This window comes from Papaver somniferum, chromosome 8 (genome assembly GCF_003573695.1).
Source record: "Papaver somniferum cultivar HN1 chromosome 8, ASM357369v1, whole genome shotgun sequence".
Lineage (NCBI taxonomy): Eukaryota > Viridiplantae > Streptophyta > Magnoliopsida > Ranunculales > Papaveraceae > Papaver > Papaver somniferum.
In genome coordinates this window covers 170,614,286-170,638,826 of record NC_039365.1, presented here as the reverse complement: position 1 = coordinate 170,638,826, position 24,541 = coordinate 170,614,286, and the positions used below count along the sequence as shown (strand labels likewise).

The following is a 24,541-nucleotide window of genomic DNA, read 5'->3' as shown; positions in this document are numbered from 1 at the left end:
AATATAATAATAAATTAAATCATTATAAAAATTAATACATTAAAACTTTAAACACCCAAAATCAGGCACGAAACTTTCATGAATATGAAAGAGTGATAAAGACAAACCTATATTGAGAAAAACTCATAAACTACACATAAGATTCAAGTCTAACCATTCAGTACAATTATAAAAAAAAAAATTAAAATAAAAAGCAACGATGAACTTAATTTAAAATTGAATTATATGCATCAACTTAATACATAGTTGTGCTAAATAAAAAAAATCATCGATGATTAATGTAATCTTGATTAAAAATCAAATTATTATAACCGTCGGAGAAATCACGTTTGTCATCCATCATTCTCGAAGATGCACTTACAGCTAGTATATTTATATGATTATTACTATGAGAAATATAATACTTTGATTTAATCCAAAATATAATGTTTCAATTTAAGTCTAAACTGATAAAATGACCGCTTTTCATGAGTAATTCAACCTAAGAGTAATATCTTGATTAACAATAATGAATCTAAAAACGGAAAATGGGTCATTTGTCCAAATATTTTCAAAACATGATTCAAATGGACGAGTAAAAATTAGTATGGGTGAAATGGACACCAAAAAAATAGCAAAGATGAAACTGGATTCATCATGGCTTAAACTTAAAAACTAGTTAGGATGAAACTGGATGCATTCTGATGTAAATTAAAAATAAGAAAAAATATTTGAAAATGGGTAGGATAAAACTGTTTACATCCTGACTATTTTTACATTTTTGTCCATTTAAACAGTATCAAATTTTACATGTCTTTTTCACCTAGGAATTGTCGTTATTGGATTATTTGACCAATTTTGGGATGTAAAAAAGATTTTTTAAAGGTCAATGTCTATCCCTTGATTACTAAATTTGTGGGCTTCCCAAGAAATATAGGCCTCCTAATTAGATTTGTGAAATCCTACGGAGAGCTTAATTATTTACAAAATTTTATCCTGCATACATGTATATAAATTGGCAAGACCCTAAATGTACCGAAGGTGCAAATATATTTTGTTCATGAGTTAATGCCCCTGGTCCTCTATCTTTAATATAAAATTTAATCATATGGACAACTCAATCATACGTGGACTTCTGATAAACTAATCAGTCATACAACTCAATCAATCTATGTATATTGGTACATATTTATTAGTTTTATTACTTAAGTGTTGTTATATATATATGGATAGTTAGTTTACTGCTCTCTCCGTCCCATTAAATAGGCGAAAATCTAATTTCAAGATACCTTTTGACCCATATAACCTTATTTATGTTGTATTGGAAATTGTATTGAGAATAAGACAAAGTGTAAAAACAGAAAAAAACATCAAAATTTATGAAAACCAAACAATTTCTTATTCTACGAGATTTTAACTTCTCCGACTATATAATAAGGACGGGAAGTGTAAAACATGAAGATACGACGAAAATAAGCTGATGGGAGGAAATTTAAGCCACGAGGAATATTGTTGTCAAAAAATACGTCCATATATATTCATCAAACGTTTTGATTAGTGGAAAGAGAAGCACTGTTATTGGGGTGATAGATATGAGTTTCTTTATATAGGTTTAGGGTCCAGCGGCTCTTTTTGTTTTTCCCAAAAACTCCAACGGCTAATTTGACGAAAGTTGAATGTGGAGAAACCAATAATCGGTAGGTATTGGATTTAGCATATCTACCGATTATGGTAGCTTTCAAAATTTGAATTTGCGGTAACTTATAATCGGTAGGTTTTGTAATATATTTAACTCCCGATTAATGCTGAATCCAAAACACGAACCAAGAAATACCGCACCTCGTATAATCGGAAGTATGGGAACGATTTTGGCTTCCGATTGCATTCGGAGGGTAACAATGTTATCATATCCTCCGAATATATAAGGGTAATTTCGCCATTACGAATTACGCGAGATAAGGGCTGGCTACATTTTCCCTTTGGGTGACCTTTTTTATTTTATTGTTGGCCCCTAAATCCTTTTGAGTGGCCCCTAAAAACGCCAGGTTAAAAATGTTTCAAGTTCAATTGAGTTCCGCACAACAATCATATCCATCTCTTTTTGTTCGTAGCATGAATGAGGTAAGAGGTCTACCCCAACTAGGGAGAGTTGGATTCCCTGTTTTCTCCAACCTTCTCTCCTCCATAATAGAACAGAAATTATACTTTGTTGTTATCAGCGGTAATTGGACTAATAGTGGAGTTGGTCTAGCTGAAACTAAAAAACATGATCGATGTCACTAAAATACATTGATAATTTATGGTATCAACCACCTGAGAATTCGGAACTTGTCAGCACCGAATTCTTTATTTTCCGGATAGAAAAAAGAAAAGAAAAAAAAGTTAGAACTCCACATGCGTGTCATATTAAACAAACAACCAAGAAAAGCTACTCCATGGAGGAGTCAATCAAGCCAATTGATTGCCGATACAACTTGTTGACAGTTTTCTCCTTTATCTTTCTTTTTTCTTTTCATGTGAAGCTATCTAAACCAAGGGTTCTTTCTTGTCAAGATCCAGATCACAAGACCTCAATAGTCAGGTAATGGTAATTGTTTGATCATTAGTTTAATTTTAAGATGAATTCAAAATCTACTTGTGATTATAAGACCGCTGAATTAGTTGGTAACAACAACTCACTGCATCATGAGAATTCGTCATCTGTTATTATAGCTAATAATGTAGATCTCTTAATGCAAATCTTATTGCATTTACCAGTAAAATCTCTGCTTGTATCTAAATCCGTTTCAAAAAGATGGTTTTCACTCATCTCCGATCCAATTTTCATTGAGAAACATTTTCTTGAAAACCCACATTCAATTCCTGGATTATTCATGCATAATCTACTGTCAGGTCCATATATACCAGAACTTGAATTCGTCTCATTAGATACTTCTGCGTCTTCACCCTTTAACACCTTAGATTTTATTGAAGATCCATTAGGTGTACAGATCAATCAATCTTGCAATGGTCTTCTCTGTTGCAGAAGCTATAGAGGCACATTTGTAGATCACACTTATTATATTTGCAATCCATCCACAAGACAGTACCGTGCAATCTTTTGCGGTTCGCGGGGAGAAAAACAAGGTTTTGTATCGCTTTGTAGTGTCAGCTTAGCTTTCGATGTGCTCAAGTCGCCTCATTATAAAGTTGTTTGCATTTGGTTGTTGAAGAAAACTACAAACACTGGTGATGTCAAGTTTTATCATCAAATTGAACTATACTCTTCCGAAACAGCGTCTTGGAAGCTCTCTGGCAATGTTTTCCCCGCTCCTCGAGATGTATTTTACAAAGTTGGTGAATTCTGGAATGGTTCATTACATTGGCTCGACCTTTCCAAAGAAGGGAAATCTGTTTGTTTTAGTGTTGAGCAAGAGCTGATCATGGAAATGCCTAAGCCACCCCGTAGTGATGGGATGTTTTGTATATACTTCGCGGAGTGTAGAGGTCATCTACATCTTATTCAGACACATGAATCACGCACCAGTTTTGAAATTTTGGAGATGATGGATGACTATAAGGGGTGGGATGTTAAATATCGTGTCAACATCGATGATTTAACCAATGCATATCCGAATATCACAAAAGATGCGACATTGCAGTTCCATTATCTTCAATTCTCTGTTTTGCTTGTTGAGGTAAAGGAAAGAAAATCATCAACAAATCTAAATAGAGTGCAAGGAAAAGTGTCGTTGAATTTAGTGATACAAGTACTTGATGAAGTTATTTCCTATGATCTAGAGGAAATGGGAATCAAGAAAATTGATAAACTTTCACCAACAACCAACTTGCATCGGCGAAATAGTCCTTTTCAGTACATTGAGACACTCACTTGTATTTGATGAATCAATTCATGTTGTATCCATGTTGGTTATAATGTCAATGGGTTGCTCATTGGATGAGTTTCGGTTTAAGTACATGTGCCTCTTGAATACATACGACCGAAGGATGATGCTTGTGAGTTTTCTGGAACACTGACACGAAATTATGGTATGAATCTGCACTACCAACTGTTTTTGCTTTCTACATTTGCTAAGGGTTTCTTCTGTTCAATTTGTTTCTTTATCAATTATCATTAAAAATGTTCGCAGTTCAACGTACAAGATTATTATTGTAGCGATTGAAATAAAATACACCTGAGCTTGTGGCACTCCAAATTGTTTATGTTATAGATTTCCATTGGTCATAACTTGGCAGTTTCTTGATGTATTATATTATAGTCTCGAATCTTTGAAATTCCAGAAAGGTACAAAAGTGAAGAATCTTAGACTGAAATCAAAGCATTATATTGCTCATAATAATAATCATTTAGGGATACTACTAGCAACTCTAGCACCATCTCCATCAAGACTACGACTACAGCTGAACTGAATCTTTCAGATTCCCTTGTTTCATAGTCTTCCACCATTTACTTTTTCCTCTTTTTTAATTATCCGTAAATGCTACGGAATTGGCCCCTCCCCACTAACTGTACAACGAAGGCACCAGCTTCAATAGCAGTTTTCTTAAAATTAACCGTACCAGGTATCAATGTTGCTTGTTATCTTTATCAGATGAAATTAACTGCGACACCTTTAGGCTTTAGCTTTTGAATCCCCTTGCAGAATCCCAGCTACTAATGGACCTGTCTATCTTGAATTCCATATATGACCTTTTGTTCTTAAGTGCCATCAGATGGAAGAAACATCATGTCACCTTTTCGTTTCCTGCACTTATGCGATTGGTCCTGTTTTTTTGATGCTGCAGGTCAATACTATAACCCTCCAGCCTGGATTCTAAGCCTAATTTCTGACTGGTGATCTTGCACCTCCTCTGGTCCTTACAAAAGAGTTTTGGGACAGAGTCGTCAGACTCTATGCTGTGGTCATGTATCCATCTGGGCTTGAGCGTAATGAAAGATCCTCCAGCAAATAAGGGAAGCCTGCTCTCTGATATCATTTTAGAAGTTAAGCTGAAAGCCTTTCCTTGGTGAGTTCTCATGCCAGCTTCTTTAATGTCTCCGTAGATGACATAGTCTGTAATTGGCCAAGAGGAGCAGGAAGGCAAATCTGTTTATGTCAATGTTGTTCAAGAGTTATCTGTGAACCAATGCTTTTCAGTACATAGAGACACTTACTTGTGTTCAATAATACAATGGCTGTATTAGATGAGTTTCAATTTAAGTGTGTGTGCTTCTTTAATACGTAACACCCACAAACGATGCTTGTCAGTTTTCTGGAACACTAACGTGAATTTATGGTATTAAATTGCACTATCAAATCTTGATGCTTTCTGCATTTGACAAGGGTTTCTTTAGTTCAATTTGCTGGTTATCATTAAATGTTGGCAGTTAAAAAATGTGCAAGAATTTTATAGCAACCACATTAAGGTATTCCAGAGACTATAAAAGCTCTTTTTAGTTGAGGGAAGTTTGCATGTCTGCCAGTTTATAACGAGAGGAAACAATGTAATTTTCAATTGCAGGTATTTTTTTCAAAACCTATAATCAAACTGCAGAATTAGAAGTTCTAGTCAGGGATTTTATTTTTATTTTTTTTTCTTTATTAGCAAGGACGCAATCTACACAGGGCGTGGCAGTTTCATGGCAGTTATTTTCCTTTCCTTAAGTTGATTCCATTCTGCCAAATATGCCACAAACTGCTGCTGAAAAAATTTTCCCAGACAGCGTTCACATACATCAATTTTCTGTCATTTATAGCAGGTCCACATGATCAAGCAAAGAATCACTGCCAAAATAAACAGATCTAAAACTACCGAGTTTTTGTAGGAGATTCAAATTTACAGCTGCAGAAATTTCATAATGGGTTACTGCAGTAAAGAATATTTACATTGATTAAGATCATCGAAATATATTTATCAACAATCTTCGCCGATGTACATATAAAAGAACTCTGTTGTAACATGTGTCTGATACAAAGATTTTCACATTACTTGCCTGAGCTTTGTCCAGAGAATTACAAGCCAAGAGTAGACTCGAAGGGATCGATCTGCAAACGCACTCAAATGTCTCATGTACATTAGCTGAACTTCTTGTATATGTCAAGCAGTCAATCATGGAGATAAATCTACGCCATCAGAGTAGGACTTTTGTTCAGGACTTGCTAGTCAAGTTGTGGAGACGTTGAGACATTCGGCTTATCATCAGTCTTTTGTTTTAAACAAGCAAGTAACTCCAAAACAGAGAACTCGCCTTAATGCAGTAGTTCTTACCGTCTAGCTGTACCACCCTCAACAACCTTCTTTCTTCTCATTGCAAACCTGAGCATTAGAACACAAAACACTGGCAAATATCAGATAATATGTCAAGTCGAGTCGAGAAATCTCACAAAAAACTGAAGCTAAAAGCCAGGAGCCAATGGACATAAGATAAATGATATGTCAAGATTTAGGTTTTCAAACGTTTAAGCCAGGAGCCAATGGATAAACCACTTACATATGAAAAACTTAAAGACTTATAGCTATAACTTAAACCCATATACCACTAAGTGAACAGCTATGACAAATGTAATGCACAAAAAACTAAAGACTGCTGTATATATACGACTAGGAAAGTTCTGCCGCATATATGCATAAAACTGGCGGAACACAGGATAGAAAAAGTTATAAGAGTCCCATTTTAAAAAGGATATTTACAGAATGACGTATTTATAGATTTCTAAGAATCTAAGTGAATATACCCGATTTCAGTTGTCAAAAGACCATCCTGTTTTGCGATTAGTCAACTCAGCTCAGTCAAATTAAGATTCTAACTGCTCCAAACCCAAACTGGATTCCAAGGTATTTCAATTCATAAAATCTGATCAAGGTCTTTAAACTTGTATGTTTCAATCAAAGATTAGCAAAATAGAAAGTTTTAAGTTTAAATCAACTAACTACTCAGGTCGATGGCATTATTATGTAATTATTTTGACAGGGCTTTCATACAAAGAAATCATTAGTGTTCATACAAGCAACTAACTGGATTCTTCGGCTTATCTCGACTCTTGCCTACACAAGAGAGGCACTCTACTATGGAACATACACTTCCAAAATCAATCAACAAACCATGCATCCTATGCTCAAATATATTTCCTTCTGTTTCGCAGCCAGAATTCAGACTTCGCATCAAGTTGTTCAACATTAACTTAGCGACAATAAAGCAAACAACAACTACTCCACAACATATGTTCTTCATGTTGTTCATACGATGAAAGAGGGGGCAGCAAGTAAACAAAAAGGGGAAAGACTACATACCATTAACGGGTATTCATCTCATCAAATCCTTCATTTCATAAGTAGCTCTTCGTAACTCAACTGACCTTGGAATACCATAATTATTTCAGGAGAATCTTGCTCATATGCTTTCACAAATTTGTGCAAAAATGACTCATCTGTCATTACTGAAAGTGACCTCAGAGAACTTTTTCCTCAATCAGACCATTGGAGACTTAAACAGAGCACCTGGGGATAATTCTTCTCCTTCAAGCTATTATAGAAAATCACTGGAGTTTCTACAATACTCAATGAACCATAACCCATATCACTCGCAAGGAAATCCACAATTGCTGTAATCTTCTTCTCATTAAACATCATACAATTTTTTTTAGGGTGAAAAACAGATATGGTTACAACCATAGGTCCGTTTTTTTGAATTTTACAAATCTAGGCCGGTTTTGACCATTTTATTGAAAAACGGTTAACTTATTGAAAAAAGGTTAACGGCAGTTATGTACTTTTTTGTCACCGTTAGGGTATTGAAAAAAGACCTTTGAGTCCCTCAACTCACATTTAAGCACTTTGACTCAATGAGTTCCATTTACCAACTCAGCTCGGTCTGTATCCCACATGTACAGCTTCTGTCCACGTAAACTATGTACACATCACCACTTGTTGACACGTGGCACTCCAAAAATCAAGATATCACACTCCAAAACGAATTTTTTTTTGACAAACCACAATTGACCGTGGGCAATAAATTAGGTGCTCATGACATCAACATATTAGAAGATAAATCACATATCTTTATATATTCTGCGCAAAGGAAAATCTCTGAATCTGCAGAATTCCTACTATCCTTTCCTGTCATACATTTTGAGAACAAATCCAAATACACACCTTCAATCTTACATCGATCATTGAAGCATACAACACCATCGAAGCGTACAACACCGGCAAACTTAATGTGTGTGAATTCGGAGCCATCAGCTTTATTTCCAAGTTATGCATGTACATCAAAGAGCCTTGTATCACATTTCTGTTTGGGAACACGTCTTATAAAAGCTCAAGGAATTAGTGGATAAAAAACTACATGAGAGAAAATATGCCTTTCCAATGCATAGAGGTAAAGGTTCTTCCAGTATAAATAAAAGGTTTGATTTCTAACCATATTACATTTAATATGTAAAGAAACTAATTAAGCATGGCCAAACCTCAGTTGGTCCTTGCACAACAGGGTAACGAGAAGAACACAGATGAAAGCAAGTGGTGGAATGGATTTAAAACAGACACTAAGCCTTTAAACCTTCAAAAACTGTAAGCACCTAAATGACTGGCCACGGTGCTAGGTCAAAGATGATCTAGAACCGGGAGAGCAAACATTTTTCCTTCAAAGACTCCATCTCCCTGCTGCAATTTAGCATGAATTAACCGCCAGCAATCATGCATCAAACACATACAACCAGTACAACCACCACTGCTTCAATTGAAATTGACCCAAACTTTTCCCAACTCCAACTGCAGCCACCTACTTGTTCTGTAACCAACTGAACATCACCTCCACTATGAATTGAAAGCAAATAAATTAATTCCATAACAACCAGCTCAATCAATTCCAATTTTAAACACAACCCATTTTTCCAACAAATGCATCGACTTCTCTGTAGCCGCAAAATCACGTCTTCGACCCATACTAATCCCCAAGTTCTGTACCAACCACCACCTAAGCACCATCTTCATTTCTCCCTAAATTTGAATTCAAATCCAACCACAGTACCATTGCATGCAACAACAGCTGATTCAATCCATCTCGAATAATCAATTATTCCATTTATATGAACTCATGCCGCAACAATCGATATTTCATTAACATTTCAATTTGATACCAACTTCAATTTGATGTTCCAAATCAGTAACCAAACATGTGTAATCCAACAAAAAAAGTAAAAATCAATTTATACATAAAACCTAATCAGTCAATTTCTATCATAAAATTAACGGAAGCCCTATTCATGATTTGATATAGTCAAACCGATAACTAACACAATCAACAAAAATAAAGTTAGGGTTCCTGACTTACCTTTCTCGTGGCTTTTTCTTCTATTTTGACCAAAAAAATTTCAATAGGGTCTTCGTATACGGTTTACCTCTAATAACCTTCGAAAAAATTAACAACGTTGTTCATTTTCTAAATGTGGAAATCCGGGATTCAGGATTTGGCTTTCGATTATATAAATGACTGAATGTGGGAGATTAATTTTGGTCGTTAATTTTCATAGGGTTTTAAAAAGATAAAGATTGGTGCTCCTCCATGAGACACGTGTATAAGGACATATCTGTAAACTGTGCATCATTATCTCATCTCATCTGACGAGAAATTGACCATGTTGACTGCGAATTTGCCAAAAATAACGGATTTGGATGGAAATATGGATAGAGGCCTAAATTTGCAAAGTGGCAAAAACGAACCTTTGATTGTCTATCGGGTATAAAAGGAGGACTATATTTGTTTATAATCCAAGAAAGTTCGATGGTAGTGTCACCAGAATTGCTTAGCCAACTCTTCTTGATTTCTTCAATTAGTTGCTGATTTTCCCAGAGGTGTTCAACAGTATCCGGCCATGGTCACTATAAATCCTTGGTAGATGAAGGACTGCTGCCTCATGGAACAATAACCTCCAATCTGAATTATATAGAACCTTGTCAAGCCTTTCAAAAATGGGTTCACATCAAGTTGCATTGTTTGTCCAAGTGAAGGCTGGACCTGCATGCCCAAGGTCTGTTATGTCTCTATCTTGAATTCTCTTCAAGTGATGTCGGAATCAAGAGAACCACCTTGTTTTTTACCTGAACATGTGAGAATGTTTAAATCCCCAATGACGCAGAGAGGATGAACGATGGTAAAAACCAAATTAGAAAATTCAACCAGAACTGATTTCTGTTTTGTTGAGCTGGAGGCCCACAGATAATTGAGTGAGGAGGGTCACAATCCACGGGAATACGGCCTCTTCTGCTACCTTAGTGTTGAAGAGAATTGAGTGGATCTTGCTGCACGCTTCCAGCCTTCTAAAGGTTTCCCAGCCAAGGAATTAAGGGATGAAGAATCGGTGCTGTTGTTTTCTGTGACGGGAGAGTTTTAGAGAGCGATGGTGGTGTGGTGTGGATATATGGAATGGAATATCTTGATTTGTGGGGTGTACGAGATCCACTTTCCGGGGTTGTAATCTCAAAATGATTGGGCTCGGATTCTTCTGGGTTATCTGGTAAAGGTTCGGAAATTGGGTTGTTAACAGGGTGAAGGTAATGCTGTGGGTGTAGTGGGTTCGGTGGATGGAACCCTGATTCTCAAGAGGGATAGTACCAGCGGTAACAACTATGGTCACGTCCTAGACAGCATTATTTACAGGATACGTGCTATGATTTTGAAGCAATAAAGCTTTTCTGCGATACGACTCAAGGACGAATTAAACCGCATCATTTTACGTTTTCTAGTCTGGCGGACTTGAATATAGGGAAACAAGTTTACAGAAGCAAAAAAAAAAAAGGAACTTGCTGAAAATACTGTAATTAGGCAACAAAAATATCATAGTAGTAACATCGTGGAATAAAAACATTATCTTATAAAGGACTACTCTTCTTCAATACTGAATTCCTATATTGCTTGTCAATATTTACTGCACCGACCTACTCTTCTTCTACCACGAGGTTAATGTCCACCACATATACTTTACTACTGCAACAACTTACTCTCACCACAGGGTTAATGTCCACTTCTTCTACCACCTACTCTTTTTAAAACCACCACCTAAAAATTGTCACATATGTCTACCACAGAGTTCATCCCCAGCAAACCGAAACACTGTACAAATACTTGATTCGTTGCTTCACACAGCAACAACCGGCTACAGTTAAGCTCCCCAGTCTCATCAAAAATCTGCAAACAATATACAAAATATTTGTTAGTTGAAATAACAAATATAATCTCATTGTAGGTGGTTCAGCAAATACTAGTTATAAAAAACTTACTGGGTAAGTAAGGCTGAAGGTATAAAAGTTCTGCCAGAGCAAGTACAAGTAGTCGCAAAGTAGGGCTTCAGAGCCAAGCATGCATTTTCAACAACCTGAAAATGGAAAATTGATAGTAATGGTTTGTTATCAGAGTTTAGTCTATAATCATTACATAAAAAAAATTACATCAATAGATAACATTGCAATTCATACCTGGGTGAAGCTAGCAAGGTGCCGACCCAAGGTCAGCTCCGCTTCCTCTAGCAGCACTATACGTCCACTCTGTTCAAAATAAATCAATAGAACAACCTTAAAAGTACTGAAAAAACAATATTAATCTAATAATTCCAAGGGGCATATATATATATATATATATATATATATATATATATATATATATATATATATATATATATATATATATATATATATATATATATATGTATATCTTTGTTTAAACTCACCTTTTTTGCATACTCCAAAGCAGCTATCCCATGTGAACTGATGAGGCGTGAGATGTAAGCATGGGCAGACTGGATACTATACGCAGAATTTCCCTCCCGAGAGAGCATCTCATCCAGGCTGAATGTATAACGTTTATCTCTGTCATTCTTTAAGTCAGCGTACCTGTTAGATGCCAAACATATACAATATCTCAGAAGGTGGCCAAACAGTTAATAGCGCGAGGAAAAGAAGAATGTGTGAAACAACATACTTGAGGGCTCCAATACTAATGGTCTCTGCAATTTTCTCAACCACTTCCGCAAACCAGTTTTTGTCTGCCGCCATTCCCAAATGAACAAAAGCGTGATAAGTAATTTTATTGAATGAGCATTGCAGGGTATAGCTATTTAAGAAATTCAGCCAAACTAAATTATACCTTCCACAGGAAACATCTCAATACAGTGCATTTTGACAGTGCTAAGCAATCCAATCACTCCAGTAGAAGGATTATAATCTCCACCAACACAATCTCCCAGACCCATATGTGTAATTTTAGGCTTATTATCATCAACAACGGGATTAGAAGTTGCTTGCTTCGCAGCCTGTAAAAAAAGAATAAACAAGTTGACCAATTGGCATCTTTGGAAGAGGTACTCACATTAAGTAATAGAACTTTGCAAGAGGTACTCACACTAAGTAACATCTGAAAATTCTCGCTTTCACTAGCATCAGTCACGTAGATTATCCAAGCATCTCCCTTCTCCTTCAAATGATTGCTGTGAGCATTAAGCATCAACTTTTATTAGCACATACAAGTACCCCACAAACATTACCACTTATCGGTGACATGTACCCAAATATAGGATTACGATGCAATTTCAACAAAAACAAAAAAACAGAACTTACCAAGGAGCTGTTAGAACGGTCGCATGTATACTGTAATCCCCGTCACTGGTCATGATGTTTACTTCCATCCCTTTGGTTTCACCACAGACAACTTGATTCCCGGTTGTCACAGTTGACTTCTGGATTAACTCCTTCCCAGTCAGATCCATCACGATATCCTGGATGTGTTCATCATAAGTGCTAACACACTGATGCAAAGATCAAAAGAAAGAAGCAGTGAGACACAGCAATGTAACAGTGCTAACATACAGATGCAAAGAATAGAAGAAAGAAGCGGTGGGACACAGCAATGTAAAACTTAATCAGTAGAAGCACCGTTTCATCTGGAGACATCACCCCGAGCCGCTCATAGATTTTCTTGTACTCTACTTGGCTCATACTGCAGATTTTTGAATAGGCATCAGAATACTTTAGATCCTTGTCATTGAGAAGATTTAGAGCAACTTTGGCTCTGCTTCTAAAGTCATTAACATTCTCAATACGTTTGGTCTGTGCGGCGCCATAGAATGCCTCCAAATCTCCTGTTTGGTCAGGTGCTATCTAGAGTAGGTGCTCCATTAACATACCAAACTGCATGTGAAAACCAACTTAGGTGATTATCACACCCACTATTTCTAGTTGATACATGAAAAGTGCAAAGTACGGGGAAATTCAAGGTACCCTGTCTCCGCTGTCTCCAACTAGACTCTTTGCACACACTTGAACTCCAGTGTGGTTCAACATTCAAACTATCACATCCAGAAAAATCGAGGACCTCAGCTGAGTGGCTCCCATTGGCAATCCAAGGCAGGGCCCCGGAACCTCAATATCAGCTTTTCTGACCTCTAAGTTAGGAGCCCATCTCTCCATGCTTTTCACCAACATGCATTCAATAGCCTGCAAAACAAACAAACAGTTACACACGAAGGAACAGAGAGGGAAAGAGTAGTCTACTATTTAATAACATGTTCATAGAAATATCAAATATATAAGATATGCTTGTAACTCGTGTTCACCATCTGACAGCAGAAAGTTGGAAAAAAAGAAAAGAAAGATAACATATGGTAAAGAAACAAAGTAGAGTAGTGAAACCAGAACACAAAATGCAGCATCAGGGGAAACTAAAACACTTCCTTCTATTCTATTTTAAACAAATAACTTTATTCGGAAAACTACAACGCATGATTAGAGTAGAACATAAACCTGTGAAACCAGGTTGCTAGAAGGTAGCTGCTCTACTTCCAAGAGCTTCCCCAGTTCATTGACTAGTTCGTTTGTGTAACTGATGTCCTTGAGCTGACCTTTAAATTCTTTAGTCATAGCGTTTGAGATGGACATAGAACTAGATTCAACACGGGGGAGTGTTTGTTGTACAAGCCCAAGGATAGTAGCTGGTGTTTGCTGCAGTTCCTCTTTCAAGCGTTGGCGGCGCTCCCTCCAGTTTCTTCAGATGTTGATAATGCTGCACATGCAAATCTATCATGAGAACACTTGTTGTTTTTTGCCAATACTACAAAATTGTCCTAGTTTGCCTAGGATATAGATACACTAATCACGACGAGGATCAAAATTCAATCACTATAAAAATAATATTAAGAAGGAACCAAAGAGAGAGAGATAAGAGGCAGTAAGATTGTAAAAATGAGTATACAAATTAGGGTTCTAGAAATTTCATTCCAAACCCCAATTCCCATGTCACTTTTTTCTAATCTTCCTGTTCATATCCTCTCTGATACTCTATTTGATAGATGATAACACAAATTAATCTGAATACTACCTCATAAACCAAAAAAAGGTGATCCCTAAGCAAACAAAGTTCATTTCAAGAGTAAGAGATTACTGGTACCAGTCTTATCAGCTGTTTTCTCGGACTTCGATCTTCTCGTCTGTATTATGGCTTTGATTTGAGGATTCTCTTTGGTGAAAAGATCATTAACCCAAATAAGCTTAAGATCAGACTTCTGAGGATTATGTTGAAAACCCTAGAAAGTGTGACAAAAAAAAATCAGATATGCTATATTCATGCCAGTAGATTTAGAACAGAATATAATATAAGTACTAAATGTAAACAAAATCTAATAAAAAATTACACAAATATCCATGAATTTTAACCTAATAAGAATCCTTGTGGTTAATCTAAAAAAAAAATATATAAAATACAAAGAACTCTTACCAGACTTCCAAGACAGTCTCTGAAATTCTTAAAATTTGTGTTCATCCAATCGTGGGCGCTGTTTGTTGAACCTTTTGGCCAAAATTCTTCTTCCAATTTTTCATTTCACCATTATCTTTAAATCGAAACCCCTTATCGATATCAATTCCTTCCCTCAAAAGATACGCATGAAGATTTGCCAGTAACCTAACCGATTGATAATCATTCTTTGAACAATCTTTCATAATACCCTCGATAACTGCGTCAACACCTGGATAAAGATTTATAACAGCATTATCTTTCGATCGAGCCGATCTACTAGTCTCTACTCTACCCATTTAAGATGATTAATTTTCTGATCGAGAATTTCAGAGATTTCAGAGCTGAGGCGGTGAATGAAGAGGAGGAAGATGGAGGAGCGGAGAAAATAAGAGGAAAGAAAGTGGGATTTAGGGTTTGAGACGAATATATATTAGGTTGCAGGGATACGGAGACACGGGCACGGCATGATGCGGACACCAATTTTTTCCCCGAAAAACTAGGATGCGGATACGTGTATATATAATGGATACGTGGGCTTGGTTCAACCTCTTTTGAGTTTTATTAGTGGTTTTGTCGGTTGATGCATACACTCTCACAATATTTTGGTCGGCGCCCTCCTTTGTTTAGTTAATCAGGTTATAATATCGTGTTTAATTAGTCGAGTCATAGTATGTCGGTCAAGGATCAAACTATTTTTTAAGGGAAGCGAGTCTTGTTTGTATATGTAGAAATTGACATTGAGTCCCAAAGTTAATGGGTTTTGGACAATCTAGTCCTGCTCCCTCAAGCCTAGTATTAAGAGGTCCAAATTTGCCCAATCTCGAACGACTCGGTCCTTTCATGAATGACTTAGTCCAAAATAACATTTTTTGTTGACAAAAATACCCGTCAGGTATAATTTTTTACTATTGCAAGTTTTATTTCTTCATTTTCATGTCGAGAGAGCTTTCCATAGCATAGAAGAAATCCTGAAAAGTAAAACCTAATCTCTCTGACTTCTGAAACTTTAATCTGAGAATCAAACAAATGGTTATTTGTTAGTACATATGTTTGAAGATTAACTCGCAATCGAGGAGAAAAGTTGATAAGATTCCATTTTCATTCTTCAACTTCTTTGGATTTTTTTGTGGCGATGAAGAAGATTTCTTCGATTCTCTTCTTATTCATCTCGATCTCTCTACTTGTCAGGTTCGGGTTTCAATTTCTATTTACTTTAATTTCTCCATCTTCATTATAATTTCGATGTAAACTCACGAAATAAGATTTCAGAACTTCAATCTAGGGTTTTCATTTTTGATTTTGTAGATATGAAACAAGTATCGAGAAGGAGAAGACGCTGGCGACGATGAAACCAGATGGTGTTTCTGGCAGCTAAGCACAAACGATAAAGAAGATGATTCTGGATTTCAATTTCAATATTCTCCTTGAGACGACTATTCAATTAGATGAAGACAGTGCAACTCACTTTTATGCTGAACATTCTGAACGAAGCTTCTTCAACAACCTTCTCAAATACATGACAAGGTAATTACTTACTAGATCATAGCAAAGATACATAATATTTCTGTATCTTCATTTTATTTTTGCTCATAAGATGTTTGATTATTTGGTTTACTAAGGTTGAATTGATTTTATTGTGGTTGTTAGTGGTCCAGTGTTTATGGATTTTGGACTTATTTTGATTGTTCTATGTTCTTAAAACTGTAATGGCTTTAATTTAAAGATTGCATTTAGTAGACTACGAAAAAAATGCTATATAGCCTTGTGAAATCTTTTGGATAGTGTTGATGCTGAATCTATCCCTTCAAGATGAAATTATAGTCTTGAACTCGTGAATATTTGGGATTAAGAAATTATGTTTTTGCTCATTGGTTTTCTTGTTTCTGCTCCAGAAGAATAGGTCACTTTAGTTTGTTTTTTGGCAGTTCAAAAGCATATGCTTTATCCTTGTTTTTCAATCCTCATGTGTGCTGATATTCTTATGATTTATTCTCTTTGTTTTAATTGAAAACGCCACCTGTTGATTTCTGATTCCCGGGAACAAATCAGTCTAGACACTGTTTTACTCGCTACATGGAGTTTTGCCGGTACTGTTTATTTTGTTTGCCTATTCTACATTCTAGTCAATATTTGCTAAACAATGGTTGTCTTTCATTATTACATGCAGATATGTTGCTTCCAAAGGTGAAGAGGCTGGTGAATGTGACAAGTTCTCCAAATATTATCGTTCCCTCTACCCTGGTGAATGGGTAAGTAATATTCTTTTACGATCTTCATTGTTTGTTCATTAAGTTAACATTTTATACCAGACACTAGACATTGTAAGTATTAACAATTGGTAACTTTGCCATTAGGTCACATTTTTCGTCATTTTTCTACTGTACATATTAATATGTTCAGTAAAATTTAACCAACACTTTCTTAATCTTTTATGTATGAAGATGAGCAGTGTTTCTCTCCTCTTAGCTGGGCTAGATTTCCCTCATCTAAATGAACAGTTAGCGAATATTGCATTTTGGATTATGCGAGTGATCTTTATCTTAAATAATTTATTATTGATTCTTAATGTGTACATAATTGTACATATGTGGATTTTTAATGTGTACACTAATGTGTACACAGTTGTACACTTGGTTATTGTTTATGTGTACTGTAATTTTATACTATTGATTTTTAGTGCGCACATAGTGGTACGCCATTGTGCTATCAAACACGTAGTGGTACACCATTGTACACATATTAATTAAAAATTGGATCTTGTTTTAAATGCTAAGACGGCCGCTTTTACTCATATTTTTTAAGAACATAAATAAAAAATACTCGCTGGAAATACTCAGAGGCATGCCTAAAATCATCAAAACCTTGTTGCTGTAAATATCCAATCCTTAGTGGAAATAGCATATAATACTCGGATATACTAGCAAATACCATTTTTACCTCGCTAAATAGCGGAAATAGCATCTTTCTTCGCTCTTTTATAGCTACAACTTGGTTCTTTGTGTATGCTTTTGGAATTCACTTGATCCATCTTCCTAGTTTAAGCGAGGAGGGGGGTTCCAATGAAAATACATATTTGTCTAACTTCTGATTCTAACTTCGATAATTCTTTTATTTGGAAGAATCAGTAACTTTCAGTAAACAAGTTTTGCGAATAGATACTAGATAAAACATACGAGCAGGACAATTTTGAGTTTTTCCAGCAGAGATTTTAATCGTTATTTCTTTTACTTGGAAATTAATGAAGTAAAAGATCCAAATTTAATTACGCTAACAGAAGTTTAACCCAGGCTTATGTTTATATACAGTGCCTGACTTTATAGAGCTTTCCATTTTGTTTCTACGCCTGGGGGAGGGAACAATCTCAAGCGAATACACATCAGGTACCTCTCTATCTCTGAAGTATTAGTTTGTGTTCATTCCCCTTGTAGGGACGTGCATGTCATATATTGTTAACCTGTACATAGTTGTACACCAGTTTATTGTCAATGTGTACGTAATTGTACACTTGTCGAAGAGTGTACATAATTGTATACCTGTGGATTGTTAATATGTACATAGTTGTACACATGCTAATTATTAACAGTTTTCTATTCAAGTTTAATTTTGCATAAAGTATCAGATTACGTTAATAGCGGCATTCAATAGTAACATGTAGCTGTAATTTCATAATTAGGGAACCAAGTGATGCTTTCAACTGTTAGGACATTTTAACTCATTTTTTGCATACACATGGTTTCTTAGTTGTGTCTGAATATGTTATGAACGTTGTTACCTATACTTGCATTTGAAAGGAATTTATGTATATGCCCTGTGGTACCTATACTTTCATTGAAACCCTTTGATTTTTTGCTCATTTTTTTTTTTGAATTTTGATGATCAGAAAGGTACTAGCCCTGGTGAATTAAGGAGGATTTCTAGTTTTGTTGCTTAGGAGAATTCTGTAAGACAGTTTAAGGCTAGGGAATCTTGCTGTTGTGGAGAATGCAAGAAGGATTAGAGGAAGTTTGTTGGAGACTTATACTAAGGCAAGGTAAATTTTTGTACTTGCTCTACAAGGTGTATTTTATGTGTACTACATATTTTTTTACTAGCTCTACAAGGTGTATTTTCTTGTACACCAGTTACATGCATTTATTTATTTTTGTTTTATACTTCCTACACAAGGTGTATTTGATTGTACACCAGTTATACACAATGCAGTACAAATGCCATTTCTTCGTTATGTTGCTTGATGTCTTGCTTATTTATTTGTCATTGTGGATTACGTTGCTTGTCTAGGTATCTTCGTTTAGACACTAAGCGAAGAGTTGGGCTTCCTTGCTACACAAGTATAATTTTTGAGTCACCGAACACATCTTAGTATCAGAGGATAAATCTATTTTCTAACCTCAATGGTCTCCCCAGAAGCTGTCATCTGATCTTAACCTCAATGAAGCTGCTCAAGGTCTGCTTTTGGTGAGTTGAACTCAAATTGTGATTGTCCATTGTGACGAATATCACATGACATTCTAAACACTTACCCAAGCTTTGTATATGTTAACAACAAAATAAACGGCCACTTTAATTGATTTAGGAAATCATGTACACCTGAATTAGTGCTCAACTGATATTTAAGAGTCGTTAATTTTTTGTTGTCAAAAAAATTACATGTGTACATATTGGTACACCTGTAATATATAAGTGTATATTGTTGTACACATGTGACAGAAATGACATGTGTAGATAATAGCCCACTCTAGGACTTCTAATCAAATTTCAGTGTACATATTGATACAACCAAACATCATGATTATAAAAGTGTTAACCATACTTGTATCAATTTAGAATTTCTCATATATGATTGTATTCGTATCATTTGTGCATTTCTGTTCAGTAGTTTTTCTATCTCGAAGCCAAAATATTGAAGCAACATATCTTGCCAAGGCTCAGTAGTGTTTGCCAGATTGTATTTTGAGAACATTATGTTTATAGCACTACTACATGTTGTTTTATTACTACCATTACGGACCCCGTTTCTTGTTTTTCTTTGAATTTGTGTTTGATGAACTCTTTTCTTACTCACAGGTTGTATGCACAGAAAGACCATAGAATGTCAGGACGTTTGTTTTAAGGAAAAATATAAAGATTTTGAGATGTTGGCGGCCAAGGTAATGAAGAAGGAAACATACAAGAACAGGTCAGTCTTACATAATGCTCAGAAGAATTATACTGTGTAAGGCTAGTGATCTTGTTAAATGCAATAATAAATGCTTTTCTGGTAGTGCATCGTTTGCAGAGTTTCCGATTTAGCTTGACATTGTCTCTTGACATTCAGGTTACCATCATTCTATAAGTGTACATAATTTTGCACCTGTAATACAAGTGTACAAAATGGTGCACCTGTAACAAGATGAGTGCAGGTTGATTTCACAGCCATTCTCATCCTAGAAACAAGCCTTTTTTAGGAACTGAGATGGTGGATTTCACTGCTATTCTCATACTAGAAACAAGCATATTTTATTTTTCTTTGACCACACCCAAAATAAACATACCATACCTATCATTTTTATTAAGCTTTAAATGACAAATATGCCTATCTTTGTGAAACAGATGAGTGCCTAGTTCTATAAGAACTTGCAACTAGTATTATGAAAGTGCCTTTGTATGGTGAAATTGTTAAAATATGTTTGGGTTTCTTTTGAATTTTTTTTTTTATGGGGACTAATCTGATTACCTGTATTTTTTATGAAGAGAGAAGAAATATTATAACTGGTTCAATAGGCTCGGATGTAAGAGCTCATTGGAACAAATGCAAACACGTCGAATTTTCCATGATTACACTGAGTAATTCATGCGAAGATGGCAGAAGAGTTAGAGTTACAGTTTTTTGTGGGGATGAACATGTTAAATTATCAGGTGCATGTGAGACACTAGCAGCAGATAAGATTATTTTAATACGCACAAGGATGAGCCTTATTGGGATACATAAGATTTAATTGGATTCGCTTCCGTAGATGAGGCTAAAATTTGTCTTAGGTGGCCGATTTAAGTTGTGTGTAATATACAAGATTTAAGTTGTGTGTAATGTACAAGCTGGTGCCTTTGGATTTTCTGGATTTTTGTAGATGTGTATATGTTTGTACACCAATGTAAACTAAGTTTTTTTTTAAAGTCATAATTATATAGTCATATGGGTACTCTTTTGTTAGCTCTCGGAAATCTCTTTCCGAATACATAAAGTTTGTGAATTTTGGACAAACGGTACTAAAGATAAATTGATTTAATTTTTTTTATATTATTTAAAACTGCTGACATCATCATGAGTCATTTTGGACTAAACTGCAAATATTTGGACTAAATCGTAAATCAGGAAGGTTATTTGTGTACTTTCCATTAAAAAGGACTAATTTGTACCTAGTTTAATGGGTTAGGACTAACTAGTATATTTGAATGGGATTTTGGACTAAGCCGTATTTTTCCCTTTGTACATCCATTCAAGGGGTTAAGTTTGTAGGTTAACTGGGTCGCAATGCCAAAACTTGCACACAAATAAAATCTACGCCCAACTCTGATCGTGAAATAGATTGTTTTAAAAGGCAATTGGGCGTTGTTGTACTACTTCTTGTTTATCTTTTTGGTGCTCATGTAATTTACCGGTCACAGCTTCAACCTCCTGCAGTTTTCTCTAAATTTTGTCCGTTTAGGCTTAGATCAGCCGCTTCTTCTTCCTACTTCCAGATAGTTGTGCAAGAATTATCCATCATCACCTTAAATATGACCACCAAAAACTTCATTCTTTGCAAATGTTCTTAGAAGGTCAAGATCGAGATTATGGATTCAAAGGCGCCAGTCACACTCCGCACACATACTTTGCTACTCATTACCATAGTAAGAGTAGAAACTCAACCTCCTGAAATAAGAAACGAAGTTGTAACTATTCACAGAAGATTTATTTGCTAGTAGTTACTTAAAATCCGACAGCAAGCACTGTTTTCTTCCTCCACCATTAATTAATACGTTGGGATAGTTATAGGCCATGATTATTCAAGTTGATGATGTAATCTAACCGCCGCATAATCATGCTTGAAGAATCTTTCATAATATTCTTGATAACTTCGTCAACATATGGATCTAAATTTATAACTGCATTTTCTTTGTAACGAGTCGATCTACTAGGTTGTACTTTACCCGTTTAAGAGGACTTCTTTTCTGATCGAGAATTTCAAACGATTTCAGAGTTGGAGGCGGTGAATGAAGAGGAGGAAGATGGAGCGGAGCGAAGAAAATAAGGAAAGAAAGTGGGAATTATGGTTTGAGATGAGTATATAGTGGGTTTGCACGAACACAGAAACACGAACACGACGCGGACGCAGACACGAACAAATCTCCGAAAGACTAGGACGCGAACACGTATATAATAAATTTTTATAGGTAAACTAGGTTGAGATGGGGCTGTAATTAGTGTTAAGCGTCATGTAGTCTTCGGTATTGGACTCATGATTTTTAGCTTCATAAATCCCATAAAAATATTTCAAAATATAAATAGTATAATTTTTATCTAGATGTTTCCATTGATATTGTTTGGTTTATGTCATCTAGGTATCACCGTTGATGATTTCCTTAATTTTTTCCTTCGTATTGTCGGTTCATCGATTCCGGGATAACTAAATGGTGGTCGTTGATTAAACGCGAACATCACCTGTCAAAGATGGAAGTCAAAGTATCATGTAACTTAAAGTGGATGATGTTGAGAGTTTTTATCTAACAAAATTAAGCTTAATCGTGGTTTGAACAAAAATTGAATTTATTTACTTGAAACGAACAAATGAACAATTCCAGTATTTGCTTTAATAAATTACTCTGAAGATCTTTTTTTAAGGAATTTTAAAGAAAATAGTATAAATTTTAATAAAGCATTCCAGGAGATTTATTCCGAAGAAAAAACAGTCTGATATGGATAAGAATTTAAATTACCACAACAATAATAAGGTAAAATAGTATACATTTTAATAAAGCATTCCATGAGATTTATTCCGAAGAAAAAACAGTCTGATATGGATAAGAATTTAAATTACCACAACAATAATAAGGTAAATAATTAGGTGAATAATGCAAAAACTATTGAAGTTGTTCAAGCAGTTGTTAATGTCATGAATGTGATACAGTGAAGAGTATAAACTGAAGTCATAACACACCTAGTCAAGAATGTAAATTGGCTAAAATAGTAAAAGAATTTAGATTCATAAAAAACTACTCCAAAAACTGAATGAATATGTTTTTGACCCGTCCATGAACTCCAAGCTTTTCTCTTTGAGCATTTCATTATTCTTGTACAATTTTATTCTTTTTCGAGTTCAAATTTTTCCACAACGAGAACTGTATATCCTTTCTAGACATTGTTTTGAATCGCCATAGTCGGTGTTTCTGTTTTGATTTTAACTTGTCCATCTTTTGATGGATCATGTATTTGTAAACTTTTTGTTCAAACCCACCTTGTAGAAAATGACCGATGCATGCTCGTTGTTTAAACATCATTTCTATATATATGATCCAACCTCCTAAAAATGTAATCATGTTCTTGTCAAATTTCAATGATTGTTAAGTCGCGGTTATCTCCCCCATTTCAATGTGATCTTTATTCTTCAAATAAGCATCGAGTATCTTGTTTTCATGTTATAATAAGATGCCAAAGCTGCGATGATACTTCTCATTGCTCTTAACCTGATCAAAATCATGCAACATCAAAAACTTAAAAAATGTAATACCATTCTAAATTATTTTCATTTTTCATTTTTCTTAATTAAATATTGTAGCTCATACTCTTGTTTTTTTTTTTTGCATAATCTTCCATTCACTTTTTCGTTCCAAATTCATATTTGAAAATTTCTTTTTTAGATTCTAATGACTCAAAAGGTTTAAATCGACAACGTTTTGTTGATGTTGATACTCCAAGAAGTTCTCCAGTTTGTCTTTGCTATCAGAATATTTTGGCTCTTGATAAGGACCCATAAGAATCCCTCAAAAATTGATTGCCCTTTCCTTTGTTGTTTAATGTGTTCTTGTTTTTTTTTCAGCATCACTGTCAGAACTCTTGATTCTTTACAGAGTTTAATTACCAAGTTCACATTTACATTTTCAACAATACTTTAGTCCGCAATAATCCTATTTAATTTAGAAGAGAAGCTTCAACATGTTATTACTTGTTACATTCTAAACCTATGGTTTTGGTATTTGGTTACATGTTATGGTTATCCAATAATATAAAGGTTATTAATTTAACATATCTCGAATGTTTACTTGATTTTAAAGTCTAGTTTCTTAACTCCTATGTAAATACTCGGTACATATGGATAAACTAGGGTCAAGTAAACTGACATTCAAGATGTTCAACCACAATCAATATGCAATATGTTTTTGGTTGTCAATGAGAATCATTTTCCATGCCTTGAAAGATGCTTAACCAAGTTAGTTTGACTCGATTGTACAAACATTGTAACCCAGATATGAGAGTTTCTAAGACATGATTTCCCAAAATATGAAATTCAAATACGATGAAGTTGAAGTTCACAATGCCTTATCTAGTAAACCACTACCCATAACTTGATATTTAAATTTCAAATAACGCCGTATTCAAAAACTCACAAATGCATGATTTTGAAGTTTTCTTAATTATATGATGCTCTTGCAGCTGTTTATTGAGATGTAACGTTTAAGGGAGACTGTTAAATGATGGATATCGAAACTCTCAAACATCTGCAATAGATTAACTCGTTGAAGTAAACCAAAAATGTCTGCTCAACAAAGTTTTACAACTTTCTA

At 35.1% G+C, this 24,541-nt stretch overlaps 2 protein-coding genes across 3 annotated transcripts; one reads left to right on the top strand and one right to left on the bottom strand.

Moving 5' to 3' along the window:
• Positions 1–2,108: 2,108 nt before the first annotated feature.
• Positions 2,109–5,178, top strand: LOC113303956 (F-box protein At5g07610-like). Of its 2 annotated transcripts, XM_026553041.1 has the most exons (3): positions 2,109–2,560; positions 3,005–4,008; positions 4,765–5,178. In XM_026553041.1, exons 1-2 carry the CDS (start codon positions 2,253–2,255, stop codon positions 3,858–3,860), a joined length of 1,164 nt encoding a protein of 387 aa, XP_026408826.1. In that variant the 5' UTR covers positions 2,109–2,252; the 3' UTR covers positions 3,861–4,008; positions 4,765–5,178. The 2 variants fall into 2 exon arrangements, with proteins under 2 accessions (XP_026408826.1, XP_026408825.1); XM_026553040.1 differs by having other exon boundaries at positions 2,110–4,008.
• Positions 5,179–10,761: 5,583 nt separating this feature from the next.
• LOC113303954 (arginine--tRNA ligase, chloroplastic/mitochondrial-like) lies at positions 10,762–15,124 on the bottom strand. The gene is made up of 13 exons (XM_026553039.1): positions 14,723–15,124; positions 14,396–14,531; positions 13,753–14,011; positions 13,231–13,446; positions 12,886–13,140; positions 12,571–12,758; positions 12,356–12,440; positions 12,101–12,266; positions 11,936–11,999; positions 11,685–11,847; positions 11,434–11,502; positions 11,239–11,333; positions 10,762–11,146 (listed from the first exon to the last, which is right to left on the bottom strand). Exons 5-13 carry the CDS (start codon positions 12,946–12,948, stop codon positions 11,050–11,052), a joined length of 990 nt encoding a protein of 329 aa, XP_026408824.1. The 5' UTR covers positions 12,949–13,140; positions 13,231–13,446; positions 13,753–14,011; positions 14,396–14,531; positions 14,723–15,124; the 3' UTR covers positions 10,762–11,049.
• Between the last annotated feature and the right edge of the window lie 9,417 nt (positions 15,125–24,541).